A 24,005-nucleotide genomic window follows, 5' to 3' on the forward strand; every position below is an offset into this window, starting at 1 on the left:
AAAGATAAACATACTTTGTTAGGGGAAAGGAAAATTATGCCTTACTTATCTACTATAGATCTCTGAGGCAGTCAAACATGTTGACAAGGGGGATCCAATGGATAAAAGTACTTAGATTTCTAGAAAGCCTTTGACAAGGTCCCTCACCAAAGGCTCTTAAGAAAAGTAAGTTGGCATGAGATGAGGGACAGTCCTCATGGATTGAAACTGGTTAAGAGACAAAAAGCAAAGGTTTGGGATAAAATTTAAGTTTTCTGAATGGAGAGTGGTAACTAGTGATGTCCCAAAAGGTCTGTAGTGGGATCAATCCTATTTAACCTATTTATAAATGATCTGGAGAAAGGAGTAAAACAGTTATGTGGCAACATTTGCTGATACTAAACTGTTCAAGATAGTTAGGAACAAAGCAGACTGAAGAGCTTCAAGAAATCTCACAAAAGTAAATTTTTTTGGGCAACAAAATGGCAAATGAAATGTTATATTGATAAATGTAAAGTAATATACATTGGAAAAAATAATCTCAACTATACATGCAAAGCGATGGGGACTAATTCAGCTATAACCACACAAGAGATCTTGGAGTCATTGTGGATAGTTCTCTGAAAACAGCCACTCAACATAGAGAAGTGGTAAAAAACACACAAAAACAGAACACTAAGATTCATAAAAAAAGGGATAAGACAGAATATCTTATTGCCTCTGTATAAATCCATGGTATACCCACATCTTGAGTGCTGCGTACAGATATGGTTTTCTCCTCTCAAAAAAAAAAAAAAAGGATATATTGGCATTGAAAAAGGCAACAAAAATAATTAGGGATATGGAACACGTGCCATATGAAAATGAAAATGGCTGGGACTTTACAGCTTAGTAAAAAGAGGTGACTAAAGGGGCATATGATAGAGGTCTATAAAATCATGACTGGTGTGAAAAAAATAAATAAGAAAAAGTTATTTACTTGTTCCTATAACATAAGAACTTGGGGTCCCCAAATTAAATTAACGGGCAGTAGGTTTAAACACAAAAAAGGAAGTTTTTTAAATGCAGTGCACAGTAGGTATTTGGAACTTCTTGCCAGAGGATGTTGTGAAGACCAGGACTAAATCGGGTTAAAAAGAGAACTAGATAATTCTTGGAGGTTAGGTCCATCAATGGATATTAGCCAGGATGGGTAGGAATGGTGTCCCTAGCCTCTGTTTGTCACAGGCTGGAAACTGATGACAGGAGAGGGATCACTTTCATGATTACCTGTTCTGTTCACTTCCTCTGGGGCTTCTGGCATTGGCCTCTGTTGGAAGACAGGATACTGTGCTAGATAGACCTTTGGTCTCACTCAGTATGTCCATTCTTATGTTATGTACAGTTCTTGTACTAATTTAATGAAAAACAAGGTATTTACTGAGACGAGATCTTACCTCAACAATCTTGCTAATAGAGGGGTTATTATACCCATGAACAACATCACCATCAAGCATGACTTCCCCAAACCTGTTGTAGCCTACTCCAGTCACCTGGAAGACAACCACCAATACAGTATAAAATGGAAGACTGAAACGCAGATTTACTTAATTTGATTTAAAAAAAACAATTTCCCATACAGATAAAAGGAATGTCAACCATTTAAAAATGTAATGAACATACAGCATGAAAACACAAACACACACACACACACACACACACACCCCCCAATTAGCTTTGAATGCAGAAGGTTTAGGTTAAAGAGGCTGAGCCATTTATTATTTTTATAGATCATCAGACCATGTCACTTCCAAATATGTAATTCAAATTCAGAATTAATTCTGAAGTCTTCAAACTGCTGTAGTCTTGCTCATCAGTGATAAACAAAAGCTCAGTATATTTGTTTCCTTGCCCCTAGGCAACCAACAGCAGCAGTTGCATAGGTTGTGTCTATACTAAACACTTCTGTTCCTCAGGAAAGCCACACAGAGCAGCTATGTAGCAGACCAACAGCTGTAAGGTCTCCCCTCGGCACCTTCACGCACTGATAGTCTTACTCTCCTTAATTATTCCCCATGGGCATGTAATTGGATTACAACGCTTATTTCCTGTAAGGTGTTAGGCACAAGCGTAGCTAGCCAAACTGGGCTATCTGAAGAAAAGCAAAGCAGGTGCGATGTGGGAAAAGGTCAGACTCTGAACACAGTTTATTAAATATTTGTATTGCAGTAGCACCTAGAGGCCCTAATCAGGGTCCTAAATCCCTTAGGTTAGCAGCCTGGGTATTTGGCTTAATGGCACAGATTTAGTATGAAATTTCTTTTCCACAGATATCTTGTAATAGTTATTATCAGAAGCAAGAGATCTAATTAGATGAACCACTGATCTGACTCACCATAGCATTTTCAGGTGAAACTCCCAATTAGGAGCACAAAGGAAGAGTTTAAAACTAAGATGCAGGTGCTTTTTCCACTATCTCCCTCCTTTCGGACATGAGAGAGTGCTAACACTGAAGTTACCGAACCTTAACTCTGGGTATAGTAATTAGAGGAATATATAAAGCCTCTCCAAGTTTCCCACACTGATATATAAAATTTATAAATGTAAAAATTAGAAATTAAGCAAGCTGCCCAACCGCTGGCAAGTACATTGCTCAGAAAACATTTGCTACTTTGATTTCTCTCATCTGTCTAGCTTGATTTTTCTTTTTGCTCAAATTCACTAAAGCTCTTCTCTCCAGAAGAACAGCAATATACTTTTGCTTACAGTGTATTTTAAGACACTATCTGAAAAGAAGAAACAGACTTCCTCCCATTGTAGACACAAGACTGTAGCTGTCAAAATGAGCGGAAGAAGGGATACACGTAGCATTGATAAAAGGAGGGCCCACCACTCTTCTACTGAGATCAAAGAAAAAAAAAGTGTGCTCTGATGACAAATCAGAGCAAAACCAGAGTGATTTTAAAAAGCACTGTCATTTGTCTTTGCCTTTCCCACCCTCTTGCTGCTGTTCCTCTTTATCTTTGTATCTCCTCGTGCATCTCTCTCCTCACCACAGTTACCAGGCCTCCTGGCTTCACTTCCACACCCTTCCCATTATTAAAATGATCAGAAATGAAAATTACTGTCAACATCACGGCATCAAAGGATCAACTCCTAAGACAATAACTTAGTGGGAGACTCCACAATGAATTATTTCAACTTGTCTCCACATTCAGCAAGACATCACTATCAACTGAATTTGGTTCACACCAGTACGTTTCTTTGCAACCATAAGAGTCAAAAAGTGACTTTGGTATGTTTGATGCCCCTGCTCTAAAATCTAGTTGTTGTAGCCTTTAACTTTTATTCATATACTGCTCGCAAATAGCCACCACAATCACATTTTCAATAGTGACATGAAAAACTGAGCCTTTTTTTAAAAAAGGCCTTCACAATATGCTGTCAGCATGTTCAAAGAGCCACATCTCCCTACGTTTATGGAAAATTCCCTACAGACAGCATAACTGGGACATGACCCAGAAATCTCAAAAAAACTGAATCAACACAGAGACAATCAGTTTCCCTCCAAAGGCGATCCTTGCAGAACTGTGCTGAGGTAACGCACAATGGCATGGAGAAGGTTACACTGCATCAGACAGCTCTGAATTTGCTATAATTAACATATTTCATCCTGGCAACCTTCATCAGCACTAAAAAAGTCACTAGAGAAAAAGTATTCTAGCTACGTACCTCAGCATGCTGTCCATCTGAAGTAAAAATATGAGTAACAGTCATTTCATTCTTTGTCAGAGTTCCAGTTTTATCTGAACAAATCACATTACAACAACCTGAAAAAAAAAAGTTAAACATAAGACAGGAAGGTTTGTTTGACGTCAGTAGTTTATGAACAAACATTGGGTGAAGACAAAGTTTCCAAACACTTTGAAACTTGAGAAAAAAATTTTCATGTTACAAAAGTTCATTAGAGAGGGTATTTATCAGACAGTTGCAGTATTTACTTATGCTTTAATTTCTCAGTCTCCTGCAGAATACTTGTATACCAAGAAGTAATATAGTAGCTACAGGCTGAACCTCTCTAATCCAAAACTTTCTTGTCCAGCAACATTCATAATCCAGCATGATTTTAGTTAGTCAGACAACCACTTATGGGTGTGGCCAAGCTTCCTGGAATCCCATAAAATGTGTTGACAGCCATTAACTCCGGCTCAGTGTTTTGTGCTGTTATTTAGCTGTAATTTACTCCTAAACATCCTCTAAGAGCCCTGTAAGCAGTGGAAGGGTTGGTAATGTACTAGACAGTATTGACCTCCTGCAGTCCGGCAAATTCTCTTCTCCAGCACTGCTGGGGCATGACTAGTGCCACGCAAGAGAGGTTTAACCTAAGTTACAATTCAAGTTTTATTCTTTATTTCATAAAGTCTAACTATTTTTAATTTAGAATTTTTCTGCCTGAGTTTAGTCAGTCACTTAAACGGATACAAAAGATTCGGCACAAGATTGACAGCAAGTAGTTCAACAAAACTATGTAAAGATTTATGAATGCAGCTAAGAATTATAACTTTGCAAAGTCTGTCTTACCTACTGAAATTCAAACTATGTTAAAGCAGTGGCATAAAACATAACCAGTGAAGTTTAAACCTTATTTCCATAGCAGTCACAAGTTCTTCCTTATATGTCAACAAGCAATATTCATTGCTACTTTGGCAAAGAAAATACTTCCACTTAAGTTTCCTAATGAGCAGTTAAAAGGTTACAATAAATACCAAAAAATGGCAAACATTTAAATGCACATAGGATAGATTTTTTAGAACATGCGATTGACCCTACAAATGAAGAAGAGTCATAGTATCTTGATAGTATCTCAATGCCTCTGACATTTTAGGATCTCTAGAAATATTAAGACTCTTGCAGCACCAAAGTATTCTGCATATCCAACAGTAATATCAACACAGACACCAGACAGGATATCGATGGGGGTCTTCAGTCAAATATTCACTAATTGTTTAACAACACAGCTTCATGTTTGACATGAAAGAACCATATACCTGAAAAATTACACAGACTTCCTGACTGAACATGCAACTTCCTAGTAATGAAGGTCAGGATACTACTATTCCTAAACACATGGCAACCAGTCAGTCTTAAAAGCACGGAGTAATTCACTCACTTTTCTGCACTTGGTTAAGTAAGTGTCCCCATAACCTTTTAAGTGGCAACCTGTTTTCCTCCATACTCTCACCTGTGAAACTATAGCCCTGCCAATGGCATACAGGCCAATGAACGCTATACCTGATGCCCGGCTCAAGAACTTGGAAAAAAAAATACATTACAGATCCTGCAATAATTTCAATGATGTCGTAATTGTTGTAAAAGTGTTTTCAGTTTAGGAGTAGGGTGCTTAGAGTATTGTCAAGTTCTTAGTAAAATCACTGAGAACTGTGGTTGAACATATTTGTTCAACTTTGCTTTTAACATGAACATCGTAACATTTCTATCACTATAGTCTTTGATTTGGTCATACCTAAAGTCTCAACAATAGGTAGCTTCTTTACAATAGCCCTTTTCTTGACCATTCGCATCACACCAAGGGCCAATGTCACTGTTACCACAATAGGTAGTCCTTCAGGAATCGCAGCTACAGCCAAACTGTAATGATGTCAAAACAAAACAAAAAAACACAAACATAGGCTTAGATATCAACTAAAAAAGAAGTTCTACAGGATGTTTTATTGGTACACAAACAAAAAAAAAGTTATCAGCTGCAACTCTGCTCTAATCACATGCTATTCAGTTTGGAAAAAAGATTGCCCTCTGTGTAAATAAACCAATATGCCATGGTTTCACAGTCTAATCTCAGATGAAGAAAGTCAGATGTGCTGATACTTAGGCAAGATGGTGTGAAAAGGTGGGAGGAGATCTATTGTGAAGTCTCCTCCCAATCTAAGGTCCTCACACCCTAATTAATTAAATATGAATTGCACATAAGTCACATCAGAATTACCAGATAGGGTAATCCATTATACCCCTCCAGGAAAGTTCCTCTCTAACGTAGGCTACAGAAACAACCCATTATGGTCACCTCCAATTTAGGGTACAAAAATGCATTATACTTTGGATTATCTTACATGGGTGTTTGAAAAATTTAGCGGGTGCATAGAGATCTTAGCACTTCCTAGCTGCTCTCAGATACAATTCTACATGTCAAAACAGGGTGGAAAGCTCTATATATGACCTGGGTTTTTGTTGCCAAAAAAGTCAGCTTTTCCCCCCACCTCCCAGGCACTACATAAGTTAGCATGCTCAGGCAAATTTTTAAGAATAGGTCCTTCGAGCACCTAACTTACTCCCAACTCCACTCTGAGGGAGACACACAAACATTTATTTACAAAACTATTTGCCAGAATCCATCAAGTTAGTAAATTTTATTTTTTGGGGGTTAAATTCAAGTTCTATTAGTTATATTGAATCTAAATTTCCAGTTATTACAGTATGTACATAGATGTTTGTTTTGTTTCAGTTTGCAACTACATCTAAAGATTAGACCATAGATATATGAATTTAAATAAAAGTTATGCACAATACACATACCATTTTAGCATAAAACTGGAAGCGACTGACCAGTCTCGGGTTATAGCAACATACAGTAGCCCCTGGAGTTATGTGAAGGTTGTGTTCTCATGCACCCTTGCATGACTCAGATTTTGTGTAAGTCAGTTGGGGGGGGGGAGGGGGACTTGTTCCCCCAGCAGAAGGCACGTTCTGCTGTCAGGGAAGAAGGAGACTTGGAGCTCCTTTTGAATGGTAAGTCCTGGGGTGGTTAGTTGGGGAGGGTTAAACCTGGCAGTGGACTGGGGCCATGGCGGGGGGCGTGGATCTGAGCAGAGCATGTTGGGGGCGGGGGGGGCACAGAGCCACACAGGGTGGGGGTGAACAGAGGGGCAGAGCGTGAACTGAAGCAGCACACGCATGGGGGGTGGGGGTTGAGCCAGGGCCGAGACAGCAGGATTTTGAGTTGCGCTTAACTCGCGTTAATGCAAGTCAAGTACAACTTGAAATCACATATTTCAAGGGGTTACTGTATCTATTATCAGTTTATATGGAATTCAGTGTTAGGACTATAAAAATGTAAGGGGTTTAAAAAGCACAGCATGTGTTATACAGACATACCATAAAATACATGCAGCTGATTTCCAAGTGTTTGCTTTAGTGTTAAAATGGAACATTTTTCATTGTGATATGAAAAATCTCACCTCACACCAATAGTAAACATATCAAGGATATGCTTTCCTTGCAACCAGCCAACCAGCATAATAATACCTACAAACAGAAAGCAGGTGTCTATTTAAATATAAAACAGCATCGCAGCTTCAGGATGATCAAACATTAACCATATCTAAGCTTGTCATTTGTGCAATACACTGCTGCTCTAAACCCAAGCAAAGCGCATTATATAGTTTAGGTTTCCTTAACCAGTGTTATGCAGGTCTGTTAGCATGGAGATATCTTTCAACATTGAGAGTGAAATCAAATTTCTGTCAGCTAAACCACTGAAGTACTGGCACAGACAACTTTTTTTTTTTTAAAAAGGCACAAATGGCCATCAAAAACTGGGAGGACTGAAGCTATGTCAATACTAAACAAAGTAGTCTACCACCAATATGCAATTTTAGCTATGCCAATTGCATAGATAAAAATAGACTTATCAGCGGTCAACTTCAGTATCTGTCTACATGAAAGGTTGATGGGAATGTTTGTCCCATCAACCTTCCTTGATCTTTGCTGCTCACAAGGAGTTCTGAGGTTGACTTTTACCCCAGAAAGTGCTGTCTCACACACACATAACAAAATCCCAGAAGATCGACCCTAAGGTGTTGATCTTCTGAAGTAGCACAGCCTTGGAGTAGGAAAGCAAGAGGTACAATATGCCAACAGGGGAAGAGATCTGTAGCTGTCAAAGACGCATGCATCAAATAAATATCTGTAAGTATGAAAGCAACATTGACTTCATTGTTTTCAACAGCTGTTGATGCACACCAAATAGCATAGATCAATAAAATTAAAAAGCAAGCAGAAAAGTCAAGTCATTTTGAATTCCAGCGTTTTCCAAAACTAAACAGCTAATATCGTTTACAGCTATTGTTTCGTTTACCGCTAAACAAGTGTATGGCAGGAATAAATTAAAAAGCTCAAAATTCATATACAGATATTTTCTTACCTATTATACCAAAGGAATACAAGGAGAGCTGTTTTCCTAAAAGGTCCATGCTCTTCTGCAGAGGTGTTTTTGGAGCCTTGGAGAAATTTAAGAGTACATGATGACAACTGAATCAAATGTTTAAACAGAAAAAGTAAGCACAGAAAAAAGGATAATTTTTTGGAGGGGGTGGGGGGGTGCAAGGATTTCATAAGGGATGAAGTTTGGGGAATACAGCATTTTTTTGTTTGAATACAAGCATTTCCTCTTTACCCCCTCAACCCCCACTAAGCTGCAAAACAGAGGACAAGCACAGTGTGTTAATCTGGAGAAATCCTGAAGCACTGTTACGTCCTGGCAGATTGCCCAAATTCCTTCACCTCCCTCTCACCACGGTTTCCTTGTTCAAGCCCCTTGTTTATCAAGCAGACTTTTGAAAGTTATTTTTCTCTAAAGAAAAAACTGTTTTTAAAAGAAATTTACATAATTTTTGCAACAGTCATCCTTTAGCCAAAAGGGACCAAACAAATTCAGGTCACTGTATCTAACATGATTTTTGCTCATTTCTGTGGCAAAATCTGTTCAGCAAGTTAGGAAAGAATTGTGTGTTCTACAACAAAGTCAGTCTTCAGCTGGTCAAGTTAAGTTAGTTAGTTTTAGTGGTGTCACTTTCTCTTGGATGAACACTAGAAATTATAGTAAAAGGAAATAATTCCCAATGAAAAATGTATGTCCACATATTTTTCTAAGAACTGTTCTAGGATAGAAATGAATCTAGCAAGTTCAGAATCTTATTTGAATGAGCTACATTTTACATCAATTTTGATTTGCTGATATGAATTCAATTATGTTTTCATGCTCAGAGTTCAGGCTCATTTTGTGTTGGAAAGAGGAAACAAAGACAAGTGACATCAACGAAAACAAAAAAAGAGATCAGTTTGCAAACTTCTATGCTAAAAAAACACCAATACAATCTCCACAAACAATTCTTGATGTAAAGTATTTATGTTTAAAATCTATTGTACTTACTTCTTCTGCTTGCATCATTTTAAAAACCTCCCCAAACTCTGAGTTTTCTCCCGTTCCAATCACTATTCCCTACAAAAGGAAATTAATTCCAACTTGAGACTGTATATCAACTGTGAAAGGTTCTTGACAATTTGTTTACAGTTTATGATACAAACAGTGAGTAACTGTACTGATTTTTTTTTTTTTTTGTAATAGTTTTGTCAATGTTCTGGGAAAGCGGTGTAAGTGTTTTGCAAGTGTTTCGTACATTCCGAAGCAGTCAAACTTCTCAGGTAGTAATTCAAGGAATACAGTGCCATCCATCAGCCTCAGTGGATAGCAACATTGATGGGACCAAGTAGTGATGGGACAGCCACAGTAGAAAAGATAGCATTCACTAGGGCAGTGGTTGTCAGCCAGGGTACATGTACCCATGGGGGTACTCGGAGCTCTCCCAACAGGTACATTTAAAAAAAAGAACAAAGTTTAATATTTTTATTAATTACCAAAGGTTGAGAAACAGTTATCCGTTTTGCACAATCGTAAGTACAATAGCAAGTTTACTGACTGTAGACAATTTCTTCCAACCAACCAGTTATGATTAACTTGTTTAAACAAATTGTTGCAATGGTAGAAAAAAGTGCATATTTTATAAAACACGTTGAGAAACACTGAACTGGGGGATGGCTGCATGGCCCACCCTGCTCCAGAAGTGCTAATCCAGAGATCCCTTAACTTTTTACTTCATGTTCCCCTTTACCTCTGTGCAAGCCATGCCCCACAGCTGCAGTAGGGCAGAGCAGGGTAGCACTCCCTCATCACCACCACCTGTTTGTGGGCTGGGCTGGCCTGGGTCCCACCAAACCCCCTCCAAATGTTCCTCTTCACCTCCTCAGGGGCCTGCATCCCAAAGCTATGGAAATACTGGTCAGCAGAGGGGAAACACTGCTCCTTAATCTTTCTGTTTCATTAACCTCTAGGCTAGAAGCAGCCTCTTTGTTACATTCCAGTTAGGTTCAGCATGAGCAGTCTCAAGCAGCTGCCAACAGGCCCAAGAGAGTACTGGAATTACTGGATGTATGGCTGTCACTTAGAGCACTGTCCCTACGCTTTGCACATTCAAAAACCAACCAAAACAAAAGAGGGGTCTTGGCACTGTTATGGGAATGCACGAAGGAAAACAGGACAATGTAACTGGGAGCCAGGCCTGCCACTTGTACAAGTGTTACAGCTTCCTGAAGAGACATCAGTCTGCTAGAGTTTTGTAGTAAGTTTGCCTAGTTTAATTTTCACCTGGCTAACTCTGTACTAGGGATGGAATAGAGTATCCAGTTACATGACTCTCCTTATCAGACTGTGCTACTAGTTACTTACAGATCACCCCGGTTTACCCCTCCCACCACTCAATAAATAGGAACTGGCTGTCTCAGCCTTTATCCCTGCTTGAACTAGAATGAGGCAGTTTCCCCCACTGGCACTCTGTATTTAAAGACAGAGCCAGCAGATAGGTCGGCTCAGCTTGTGTCCCCCACTCTCCACACATCACTCTAAATTTAAAAAGGTGGGGGAGGGGAGAAGAGCCTGATCTCCACAGCAGAGACAAAACTTGAGCCAACCCATGTGCAGCTCAGCCTTTTAAATGCAGAACTGTGGGGAGCAGAGGAAGAGACAGTTAACTGAGTAACTGACAGAAGTTTTGGCATTTACTTGGTTACCAGATTACTCGCTCTAGCGTGCCTATTTGGTACACATTCTTTCAGGAGTATGGCGGCCACCAAGGCTTTTGGCTCAAAAGGGTCAGGCCATAGAGAATTGGCAATTGAATCGGTAAAGGTTTGTGTCTATCCCAAGGAACGAGTCGATAAGACAAGCAGTAAGTATCACTAACCCGCTCTATTCTAGATTCTAGGGGACAGTCAAAACATAGCTGATATTTGGCTCTTCAGTCTCTTTATAGTGCACTGGGTGACCCAGAAGACACATTCCCAGGGCCAGTTGTGGGAATCAGCTCACATCTCTTCCACATTCACTAATGAATAAAGCTACATTGTTTGTCATGGATATTTAGTAAGTAGTCAGACGAGTCATGGGAAAGAACCAATATTTCACAGAAGCCACAACCTGTCTCCATACTCACTAAAAATCTCTGACAAAAAACAGTAGGTTTGTCTCACTGGCTGGCCATGGCTGTCTGAGAGCTGCCAGCCCCCTGCCATGGCTAAGCAGGTGTGGGATCCCCCCACCAGTAGCAGGATATGGGAGTTCCTTCTCCAGAGCAGTTGAAGTCATGGATTTTGTGATATATTTGTAGCCTCACCAGTGAATGTGCACATAAGAGCCCTGGCTATTCGCCATAAAGAAAAAGCCTTGGGGCCTGAACAAGAAAGTCAACTGAAAGGATACAATTCAGAGAAATGTTGGCCACAATTGCTTGATCAATCCAACCACACGAGTGGTCTGGTCAGAAACACCTCAAAAGGTGTCTAACAGAGTTGATGAACTGACTCCTGTGGATAAGGTCTAGAAAAAGCCATGAACCATGAGGTTACCAGGGTATGAATGGAGACTGATGGTTGAGAAGTTGACCACAAGACATCTGTTATAAGTGAAGTGAGTTTTTAGGGATGATGCCAAGGAGGGAATAAATATGTAGGAGTGTTGGTGCCAGACAGCACTAGTTGCTGTCATCCCCCACGGCTTCATTCACAGAATTAAATAAATAAAACCTTCCATTTTGCAGAAGGGTCTTTAACTCATGGGATGGGGTAGTAGATTGTCATGTGAGTACCACAAGATCTCCTCTGATATACCACACACTGTCAGTACTCTCTGTCCCGCTCATAGGTACTTGGAACCAAGCCATTAAAGCAAGTGACAAAAAAAGTTCTGCTATACTGCATCAGGTAGTTATAAATCTACATTAATAGCAAAAGGTAATGCATTTTAAATGCTGGCCCAAGAAAAATGCAAATAATGTACACCTATTAAACTACATTGTCAATAGAGGGATGAACTTTACTTAGATCAGCTTAGAAACAATCAAGACATGCAGTACGTTGTTCTCTACCAATAGGATATTACCTTTGCTTTTCCGCATCTAACCAGTGTTCCCATGAAAGCAATATTGCTTCTGGAGGTGAGGTCTCCATTGGTAGCAGCAGGCTGAGGAGCAGTTGATTTAGAGCAAGGAGCAGTCTCACCTGTCAGACTAGATTCATCAATGGAAAGATCCACAGCCTATAGGAACAAAATATACTAAGTAAAAGCTTCAGGTCCCTCTGCACTGTATTGAGTTCAAGGTATGCAGAAGGCAGAGACTTAAAATATTCCCTCAGATTCCCTTTAGAAACATAAAATGTAATGTATATATGCAAGTTAACACATTAAGTATGCTCTTACAATCTACTGAGCTGAAAACTAGTTAAATAAACAAGCCGTTGAACAGAGCATATCTTCCAGTGCAATAAATACAAAAGCCTTTGGATCTTAGGTATTAAGCCAGAGGAATACTTGAGAACACACAAGATGCTTGCAAAAACTACGATGATACAGTAAAAGGATGCAATCCTTTAATAAAGCTGCAACCAACTGGATCCCCAAATCCTTACTTCTCTATGGGGCCATCCAAAAAAGGACTGCAATGATAATCAATTCCACCACCAAGCAGTTACTCAGGATTGTAAATACATGTGCACAGCCGCATCATCTCTCTCACCTGTGACTCAGTTCTTGCTTCATTTTTCTGCAAGTCCTAACAAGAATCCTGTTCACTAATTGCTTGTTATTCACACTTAACTTCTTGATAAAAAATATCATTCCCTGCAATAGTCAAGATGGCCTTCCTGCTCAGGAGATACGATTGCATAAATTAAAATGTTTTGGTCTAGGTTCCCTTTAAATCAGCAGAACTGCCCAGAGTGGAGTCTGGCAGAACAAGGAACAATTAGTATTAAGAAAAATGAGGCAGGTTAAAAACATAGGGTAAAGAAACAAAGGTCAAGGCAAAAAGAAAACTCATAATATAGAAATACATCTAAAAGGGTCTTAAATCCAAATCCAACTCTCATTAAAGTTTGTCTCATTGTCTTTCAATGGTAGTTGGATTTGGCCATTTGAAAGAACCAGAAGAAGTCAATCATAAAGGATCACCCTGTTCTAGTCTTCTGAATGTAATCATTCTAAAGGAATGCTAATTAAATAGGAAACCCCATGTATTTCTAATCCATCACTAAACACACCTAATTTCTTTGAAAGAATGTCTTTCAAAATGAAAAATAATGGGCCAATTGCCTTACACTCAGATTAATCAATCTGTTGTAGATCAGAGGTTTCAGTATTTCCAGTTTCTAAAAAGGGCAGCATTTTATTTTTGATTTACTAGATATTATCAGTGTTGGACAGCAAGATGAGTAAGATCACTACATGATAACAGCTGGCAATAGAAAAGGGTAGTACCTTCACTAAAGCATTTTGTGGTCAGCCATAGCCCTTTTATTTCTTACTATTCTCTCAAAGAGTTACCATGTCTGTGCCCTTTTTAAAATGTTGATGCTGTATCAATAAAGGAAAAGGGACACTTGTCAAAAACGACAATTCACCTTTCAATCCTAATCAAGATCTACAAAAATTGTACAGTACAGTACCTCAAGTCTATATATGACATTAAACATGAACAGCATCAGGTCTCCTTGTTCAACTTCAAAAATGAGAAACATTTAAATAGTCACTCGACATTCATCTGACTACAGCACTGTAATATAGACTATTTGTAAGGGTTGCAGTTTGATTCTGGACAGAATTAACAGAGTACATGGATAGCTCATTAGTAAGCAGTAAGCTCTGAGTTACGCAGGGGTTCCTGCAACCTCCACATAACTGAAATTTTCACACAAGCCCAGGGGAGCCTGAATTAGCTGCAGCCTCCTTCCAGCTCCCCTGGGCTTGCAGGAGCTGGGAAACTGACCAACCCACCAGGCCTGGTCAGTTTCCTGGCTCCCAGAGTGGTGGGGAGCCAGGAACCAGGGAGCAGCCTGGTTCCAGTCTCCCAGCCACTTGTGCGACCTGGGAAAATGACCAGCTCATGACTGGTCAGTTACCCGTGTCCTCCCTGTGCTGGGGAGCTGGGAAGCAGGCTGCTGCTTGGTTCCCAGCTTCCCACCCCTTATGGGAACCAGGAAGCTGACCAGCCATGAGCTGGTCAGAACCAAGCTCATGGCTTTCTCAGTTTCTGAGTCCTGCAAGCAGCATTGGGAGCCCAGCTGCTTCCAAGCCATGGGGTCTCCCTGCCCCCCCAGCCAGGGACCCTGTGGCTGGCTCTGCTGCCCAGGTGCTCCCAGCCTGCTTCCAGCCACGAGGCTGCAGGGTCTCCCTGCTCTCCCCTGGCACTGCTGCGCCCCCACCCCCCTGTCTTGTAAACACGAGATATGCACATATCTTGGGGGATTACTGTACATGCATCAGGAAAGGATGCAGGAAGTTTTTAAAAGATTAGATTATATGCTGTAAGGTTCCCCCCACCACCACTTTCCTATATATAAATGCTTTAGAGGACAAATACTGCTTAACTCCAATACCCTCAGGTTTCTAAGACAGTCATCATCTAAGATTAGACTGACATTTTAGAAGTTGCTTAAACATTCTGAAAAATTAGAAATTAGATTTTCAACTGTCATATTCCCTCCTCCCCGTGAAGGTTATATGCCTTAGACATATCAATACATATAGTAGAAGTTTAAGCACTTAAAATGAGGCTAATTTTCAGTTACATCTAAATAAGTATAAGGGAAGTCATAAAGGTCAAGCAGATTTGCTATTATCCCAAAATGCCCTTACCTCAATATGGTCACGTTCAACTGCAACCTCTATTAAAAGACCATGCTGCAAATACTGGCACTCAAGAATATGCTTTTAACTATTTGCACATATGGAATATCTTCTCCTTATTCATATGGCTGTGTCTAGTAATGCCATAAGCCACGATGAAGCATCACTAATTTCATCTTCTGGCAAATCAATAAAAAAAGTTATCTACAGCCTGGACAGCTAAAGAGCAGATTCTGGATATAGAATCGTAATTCTGCAGACATCATTTGCTTTTGTACAAGAGATGCAAATTTAAGAGCAAAGAGCATTTTGTAAGCCAATGTTCAATTCAACCAAGCTCTCAGAAAGGACTTTATAAACCTGCTATACAACTGAACAGAGCAAGCAAGTTATATTGATGTATGCCCAGCAAGAGGCATTTTTCTGAACTATTTATTGTTAGCCATCTGTCTTGAGCTACCACAAACAAAATGTAAATATCACTAAGACAAAGATCAAAGAACACTTCAATGACTTTTCAGCACTTGAAGCTTTTGCAAAGCTAATTTTTAAATTTGTCATGACATGAAAACAAATGCAGTCTTTTTTCTTTACTCATGAAGATTGAATAAATCCATTCCATTGGCTCAAGGCAGCTAGAAAAAAAATAGCTGTCTTAGAGAGACTAATGAACATCTGAATTTCAGAGAAGCTAAACAGAAGAAATGACAAAAAAAAATCAATGCAGTATAGCACACACAGCTGTTGTGCTTCCATTTTCTATGTAATGGATAGATCTGATTAGAAGCAGTCTAAAATCCCTTTAACAAAAATGAATATTCACAAAACTTAAAATTACATAAGCGTATGCAAAGAAGTCAACAAACACCAACCCACCTTTGACAAAGTCATCAACAACCATGGGCTCAGTACCCATTGAGTGTCAGATGCCTTCCTCACTATTACCTTCCCCCTCAAGTGCGGAGTGGCTTAGGTTCCGTAGACTAGCTCCGCAACACTCTGTGGGTTCTGCCTCTCCTATTTAAGTGGTCCATTATGCCAAACACCAGGGTCTTGATTTTTCGTTAATCATTCTTTCTGCAGATATGCCCGAATAGCTGCAACTTCCATTACATAACATTCTGCAATAGGTTCTCTTTCAGCTGTAACTTCTTATGTAATTCCTCACAGTCTTTAGTTACATCTTCACATTTTCTGCAGACCCCTGCCTCAGTCACAGTTACCTTGTTTCCATCACTGTCTACCCAGCACAACATGAGGCAGGAGGTCTCAAGGAAAAGTGTGATAACATAACTGAAGGTCAAACAGGGACAGATATAGAAAAGAGGGGAAGATTTCAGTGCGCATGGTTAACCTTATTTTTGAGCCTTCATTTGGAGATCCTTATGCTTTTTTGAAAGACTGTTTTATTTGGAATTTTCTAGCCTCTCCTCACATCCATGGAGTCTCCTATGCACACCTGCTCTATACCAATGGAACACTGGGAAACTGGTAACACCATAGTAAACCAAAAAAAACCACAAACCATGCACATAGCAAATTCATCTTTTGACACTCTTTACTGTAGCCCAGTCAAGGGAGATGTTCACAATACCACCAAAGCCTCTTACCTAGGATTTCTTGTCAAAGTTCAACTTTCTACCTCAAGCTGTGTAAGTACTAACACGGCTCAAAACTCACCATCGTTGGGGAGTAAAAAAAAAAACAAAAACAAAAAAAAAAAAAAAAAACACACCACACCAAACACCACACCACACAGCACCACCTATCCAAAGGGCTTAACTTGGAGTGAATGAGCCAAAATTTTGCTTTCAGAATGAAAATCAAGAACAAAAGTTAGAGGCCAAAATTGGATGTTTGTCGAAGTCAGAAGCATTTGACCTGACCCTTTAAAGTTGCAGTGCTTAAGCAACTCCTACATCAGTATCACATCATTTTGTACAAAATTCAGAAGTTTGAATCTGGTTGTTTTGCTCTGCTTCCTCCTGATGTTTCTCCATTGAGCACCCAATACACAGAAATAAAAAGATGAGATTATTCCTTGGAAAAAGAAATCCCCCCCCTCCCCCCTCAATATCTCTGGCAACATTCTACAACCTGCCCACGACCCCACCCCCATACAAGACAACATTCAGACAAAGTCCAAGTACACCATCAAGACAGATAACACACACTAAACTGGTCAGTCATTCCACAAAGAACCCATGTTAGCCATCAAGTTTCAGATAAGGGATATTTACAACCCTTAATGTATGGGCCAGGAGAGGACAACATTAACACCTTATTTACAGAATCCCAGAACTATGTCAGAAAGACAGAGGATTAAAGGTGTTATAAATAGTAGATGGCAAATGACTAGCATTTGAAAACCACTGGAAAATAAGAGCATCAATAATCACGAAGAGGAAGACGGCAAGCACTAACCTGGCCTATTGCTATGCATAGCTAATAGAGCTGCATGTTTAAAACAGAGGACAGAAAAGGGGCTGTGGCAAGCAGCTTTACTACAACAGACTGTAAACTGCACGAGTGAAACAACAAAAGCTAGTTCTGCAGCAATGCAAAAACAAACAAAACTGCAACTAATTATTAGAGAACGCCTGTAACAAAAATTGTTTTTGTTACTTCTCTAGAAAACAAATGTCTCACAATAGCATCTTAGGACAGAAACTGTGGAATGCAAAAGCAGCCTTGGCTTGGGAACTTATGACAGACATAAGGCCAGAGCAATGAAAGAGTGCACTATACATTAATAATTACATTTGATACTAGCTTTAAAAAAAGTTTCAAAAAGAAACTGGTAGGGGCACTGCATTAAAAAACCTGCATTAAAGCACAAGTGCTTACAAGAGACTTTTCCAATCACTTCAACAACAGTCCTGAAAATATTAGCAAGAGCTCTGCCATTATCCACAACCTCAAGATGCCCAACAGATGTCCCGTCACCTTTCAGCTTCAAGGGAAGCAAGGATCACAGAAAGCAAAAAGGAACACATCCCTCTTTCTGGTGTTTTTGAAGGCTTTTATAAATATGATCAGTGTTATTGCTGACACCTGGACACTGCAACTCATTACTCATGTCCCCAAGTCAGACACTTGGTAAACTGGGCACATATTTCTGATACAAAGAACATAAAATAGAATGTCACAGCTACATACACATTTGTCATACACAGTAAACCCTCCATTTAATAGAATATTAGGGGAGAAGGGTGTCCATTATTGCTGAGAGTACATTAAATGGAAGGGTCAGCTGTATGGTGGTGCACTGAGCTTCCAGGCTCCGAGCCACCCATGCTCTGGTCAGTGCATGGGCAGCTCCTCCCAGGCTCCGAGCCACTGCGGTGGCCCAAGGGGCTCTTCTGGCCCTGGCAGCAGACCCAGTCGCAGCTGTCCCAGTGGCAGATCCAGCCACACCAGGGGACCCTGTGGTATGGCAGCTCCAGCTCTGGCACATTTCAGAAGGTGTATGCTTTCTTTGGGGGTGTAAGGTGGGGGGAGCAGGCTAGCAGACATCCCTTATTCCCAATGTTTGTAGAATCAGTGTCCACTATAGCAAGGATTTACTGTAATCAATTAGGAAAAGATACAAACATTTAAGTTATACCTATAAAATTAATAAGGAAAGTCAACAAAAAAAAATCAAAACCAGCTGCAAACAAAATGCCAGATAGTGGACGAATCAGACTGGCAAAATAAAAATTTCACAACTATTTGTATGTCATGTAGTTAGGAAGTTACTTACCTAATAAAATGAGTAAGTGGGAGTAAAAATTCAACGGTCTTTAGAATCAGGTCCTCCCTCTTCCCTCCATAAGTGTCACAGCAAAAACTACCTACCTATATATGTGACACACACTACCCAAGAGTCTGATCTTGGAAGCAAAACCCAGGGTTTTGAATCCAATCCTTGAGGGGGCCTTTCAACAGTCTGGGGCATGGATGGTGATCAGTCATGCTGTAAGGGCAGGGCACTGCACTCAATGACCTTGCAAGGTCCCTTCCAGTTCTACAACATGAAATATGAGAATATTCTGTATTAACAAGTATTTTAGCCATTAGACTATAATATTGACTCCTATATCTGAGTTTTTATTTACCTTTTCTACTGGCCTCACCTCCTCACCCCTCCAAAATCATTTTTTAAATGCATAACTCAAACAAGTGTAGACAGTTTTTTAAACACATACCTCAAACAAGCGTAGATCAGCAGGAACTTTGTCTCCCACTGACAGGCAGACTGTATCACCTGGAACTAAGTCTCTTGCAAGCGTGTGTTCCACCCTGCCTTCACGTACACTGTAGAGAACACGAATATACAGTCAACCTAAAATGAATATGCATCTTCAGTTTAAGAATATCTTGCTGGCATTTCTGTCTAGGGGCAGAAATTCCTATTACGTACTACTACAAGCACGCTAAAACCAATGCAGGTTAGCTCTACATTTCAACCAATGACACCGAGAACACGATTGTCCTTACATTACGTTACATATCACAGCAAAATTATTAGCATCATTCTAAGTGTCTTGATGCATGGTGATATATTTTAAGGTTAAGTTAAAAAGCTTTAAAAATTAACTACTTCTATGCTCAGACCCATTCAATCATGGAAAATAGAAGGCTGGAAGGGACTTCTCAAAGAGTAACCTCTCAGAGTCCTACCCCTTGCATAAAATCTACACCAGACAGGTGTTTGTCCCACATGGTAAAAATTCCCAGTACAGTAAACCCCCAATATGTGTGATTTAAGCACAAGACAAAATCCTGGAGTTCTCAGGGGCTGGCAGGAGCACAACTCCTCCACCAGCTCCCCGCTCCAGTCCCCAGGGAAACCAGAGAGAAGCCACGCCTGGCTCCCAGAGTGGTGGGGAGCTGGGAACCAGGCAGAAGCCACTCCCTGCCACTAGCAGGAGCCAGCAAACTGAACAGGACTGGTCAGTTTCCCAGCTCCTGCAAGCCCAGGGACTTGCACAAAATCTGAGTTACACGAGGGTGCACAGGAATGGACAACCCTTGTGTAGCTGGAGGTCTACTGCAAACCTGATTCCACCACTTCCCTGGGGATCCTTGTGGTTCCAATGCTTATCTATCAGAGTTGGAAAGCTTTTCTTCTAATACATTGTGTATCTATTTGACATCTTAATGAGGAATCTAAGGGTTATGTAAATTATACAAAGATTTTCCCTGAAGCACCTTTACAGCTACACTAGATCAAGGGCTTGTCTACACCACACCTTCCCTGCCCTGCTAGTAGATCTAACCTGTGAAACTTCAGCTGCACAACAGTGCAATTGTTGTTGACGTACATACCACAGTGTCTCCCGTGCAGTAAGGTCAACAGGGGGCTTCTCTCCCATCAACTCCAGCTACTCTTCTCATCCTGGTGGAGTACTGGAGTCAACAGGAGAGCACTCAAAGTTCACTATATCGCGTCTAAGCAGACACAATATATTGATCACTGCTGGATTAATCACTACAGCATCAATTCAACCTCCTAGTGTAGACAAACCCTTAAGTTTAACATATAACCAGATTTGCCACTTAAGTCTGCAATAGTATAAGACAGCATACCAGTGGCATTCAGGAGGTACAAGTTTACTAAGCTCTTCAAGAGATTTTTCTGAGCGATATTCCTGCAACAAAATAAAAGATGCAATTAAAGAGGAAACCCTTTAAAAAAGACCACAAATAATGTGTGAGAAAAATTACTAGTCAGTGGGGTTTTTTTTGTTTGTTTGTTTGTTTGTTTTTTTTTTAAAAAAAAAGCTTTATGTATTACAGATAGCTTTCAGAGAACCCAGTCAGGCTCAAAAGCTGCCTCCCTCACACCCCCTGCCCCCCCGTCATTACGCTTAGGGTTGCAAAGCCAACTCCTGAGGGAATTTTGCACCCCAGTGGGGGCACAGAATTCAGACTGTCTGCAGATTTCTTTGATCCCCTGCAGAAAAGTGGAAAAGCAAAATAAATCTGTGGAGAACAACAGCTCTTTCGCCAGCATCCTAGGCACATCTGTTTGAGCACCCAGAGTGTAAATCACTGGGGCAGGGTGGGGTGGGAAGGAAGAGACACTGAGTGCGTGAATGAATGAGTGAAAAAGGACTGTCCTCCTCACTTACTGTTGTGCCTCCTCAGATATGGAGGAGTAGGGCCTTGGGTTGGTTGTAGGTAAATAAGGTGAGACCGGCTCTGTCTCCTGAGGAAGAGCAGAAAGGTAGCAGCCTACCTAAATAGTTGTGAATGATCCATTCTTAATTGCCTCAGAAGCATAAGTGTGTAAATGTTTTAAGGCCCCTTTACATAGGCTGCTTTACACAAATGTAGCATTCTGTAAGTGTCAGTAAGGGAATCCTCAACTCAGAAGATCTCTATGCCTTGCCACTTTTACTCTGTGGCAGCATGGCACAGGGGGTGATATTACAATGCAGGATTTAAAAAGGATTAATAAAAAGAAAATGTTTATCAAGAGGTCAAAAACAAATCAGATTCCAGGCACCTGCCAAAGTAGCCAGCCAGGATTATGACTGGAGTGCAGGCTATTGGCTACCAAGTATTTATAGCATAAGCAGTATTCAGCATTTCCTGAACACGCAGACTTTTCTGTATTTAGTTTAAATCAATTACTGAAAAAAAGTTGCAACTGGTCTGATATTACTGCATTTGTGACAAAATATGCAGAATTTTGCACATCTTTAAAATTTTGGCACACAATTTTAACTGCAGAATTTCATCAGGAGAGAGACAAATATACCATAAGCCTTGACCAGGCTCACAACCTTAATATGCTGCTAGTTTATCCTTTATGCGTTTTTGAAAGAATCCTTCTGTTCTCCTTTACTACTTTGCTCTTAGACTTTGAGTAATACTTTTAGCAAGATAAAATTACTGCTGAAATAGTCTTTTCATTGTAAGCTCATGTTTTCAGGGGGTTAAACTGAAAAACTTTTGAGCTGAAATTTCTCATAATGGTTCTCATCTCTGGAGCAATTTTTGGAACCATTCATGTTTGAATTACAGTGTTGAAACACAAAATGATTCTCTTTCATGCACTTTTGACAACTGCATATCAAAATACAATGAGAAATGTGCTTTGAAGTATTTTTTTTTCAGTCAGCTTTTTCCAAGATAAAAAAGTTAAGACTACTGCACGTTATTCACCATTTATGTGGACATGAAGAGTTTGAGTTAGTGTGACATTGAAACAGCCAAAGCAGACCACACTTCGAAGGTAACCAGTCTGCTGAGACAAACCTACAGTGGCCACTCAAAAACTAAATAAAAATCTATGTAGTCATAGAGTTGCTTTTGTACTGCTATAATGAACATTAATTATTTTAACCACCATAGTTACAGTACAACCCTGGTAGCAGGAGTATACCTATTCCAATGTACTTGTGTTCATACTAGTATGGTACATTCTTTTTAAGGGGAAAAAGAAGAAACTTATACCAGTACAGAGGCACCTGCAGGAGTGGCTGTACCATGCTACGTACACCAATTAAAGTGGTATTGTTTATAGACAAGGCCTATTGCTATGGAAAAAAATTGAGAAGCATGCACCATCCTCTCTGCCATTCACAGCCATATCATCCTCGGAAAGCTACAGCAATTACTTAAAACAGAAGAATTTATATGAAGTGCTTTGTGTGTTTTAAGCTGGCAAAAAGAGCTCTTACCTGAACAAAGGCAACTGTAACAACAATAAGTATTGCCTGAACAAAAAAAAAAAAAAAAAAAAAAAAAAAAAGCAGTTAGGTTTTTTGAACTTCTAAGTACTAAGCAGAGTAAATTGTCACATTGCTTTTAGCTTAGTTATACTTGCCAGAGCATGTAAAACCACAACAAGAAACAGACTTTTTTTCCAAAATGTGGAAACTTACAATTAATGTTGAAGACTATCTAATACTTTCTTAAAATTGGGTTACAGACAAACAATTTCAATCACAAGATAAACATTTTGATTTAGACAGTTTGCAAAAAATGCTATTTGGGTGGCATCTCTAAAAAATGTGGCAGCAGGCAGATGTACACAGAGACACCCGAGAGAGAGAGTCAAACTGATAAAATGGTCCTGCTCTTTTCATAGGTCTCTACCTGAAGGAAGATACAATACATTTGTAATCACAACTACTGGAAAAAGCTACCAAGATACTTCCAGCTTTGCAACCAGAAAAGCTCTAAGTACCCTAAGGAATATATTTAAACCTCACTTTTGAGATATTCCCATATACTTGTTGAGTTTATTTAAAAAAAAAAAAAAAGAGCAACGGGTATTTTAGAATGAAGTTTATATGCATAATGGAGGGGCGCAAAACATAATTACTCTCATGCAATACTGATTTTCTTGCTGTGCATGGTTGAGGTTCTGTGCACTATGAACAACTTACTCAAAGTTAAGAGGCATGGTAGATTACCTGCACTTTCATCTAAAAAGTTATTACAAACCCTCTCTAAAATTTCAAGACAAGTGCCATTTTAGAAACCACAAGATTAAGAGATGGGTTAACTAGAAGGAGCCAAACAAAAAATGTGAGATTTAATTTGGCTGTACACTCATCTCTCGCTACACAAGCGCAACTGTTTCCCAACTTTCTGCTCATAGGTAAAAACTCATAAGAGGAACATTAAGTTACCATTAAAATACATGTAAAAGTCTGATTGGTTCTTAGTGCTCCTAACTTGGCGAAGGCGTGACAGCATGTGGCGCTGCTTTTGAAAGGTAAGTGAACCTTGTGTTTGGGGAGGCTTAAAGGGTGGGGGGCAGTTTGGAGTCACGAGTGGACGGGAGGGTTAAAACATGGTGGCGGGTCATGTCCATGGGACCGGTTCAGGTTGCTGCAGGGCCAGTGGGTGAGGGGGAGATCAGGTTGCAGCGGTTTAGGTGTGCAGGGCTGGGGAGGAGGGGGGCAGCAAAGAGCAAGCTGCAGCAGTTTAGGTGTGGGGTAGGCGTGGGGGGGGTTTCAGGCTGTGGCAGTCTGGGGCCACAGGGAGGGGGTTAGGCTCGTATTAGCGGGGGGAG

General features: G+C 40.1%; 1 protein-coding gene across 2 annotated transcripts in view; it reads right to left on the minus strand.

Annotated features, from left to right (window-relative positions):
* The window catches only part of ATP2C1 (ATPase secretory pathway Ca2+ transporting 1), an 86,437-nt gene that overhangs the window by 32,308 nt on the left and 30,124 nt on the right, over positions 1–24,005 (minus strand). For both annotated transcript variants that reach the window (XM_074988291.1, XM_074988290.1), the window contains 10 exons: positions 22,663–22,698; positions 20,561–20,622; positions 19,177–19,285; positions 12,245–12,400; positions 9,185–9,253; positions 8,177–8,252; positions 7,212–7,278; positions 5,483–5,607; positions 3,691–3,788; positions 1,416–1,511 (listed from right to left, as the gene is read on the minus strand). In XM_074988291.1, the coding sequence (XP_074844392.1) occupies positions 1,416–1,511; positions 3,691–3,788; positions 5,483–5,607; positions 7,212–7,278; positions 8,177–8,252; positions 9,185–9,253; positions 12,245–12,400; positions 19,177–19,285; positions 20,561–20,622; positions 22,663–22,698 (894 nt within the window). The remainder of the gene's footprint in view (positions 1–1,415; positions 1,512–3,690; positions 3,789–5,482; positions 5,608–7,211; positions 7,279–8,176; positions 8,253–9,184; positions 9,254–12,244; positions 12,401–19,176; positions 19,286–20,560; positions 20,623–22,662; positions 22,699–24,005) is intronic.

This window comes from Carettochelys insculpta, chromosome 2 (genome assembly GCF_033958435.1).
Source record: "Carettochelys insculpta isolate YL-2023 chromosome 2, ASM3395843v1, whole genome shotgun sequence".
NCBI lineage: Eukaryota > Metazoa > Chordata > Testudines > Carettochelyidae > Carettochelys > Carettochelys insculpta.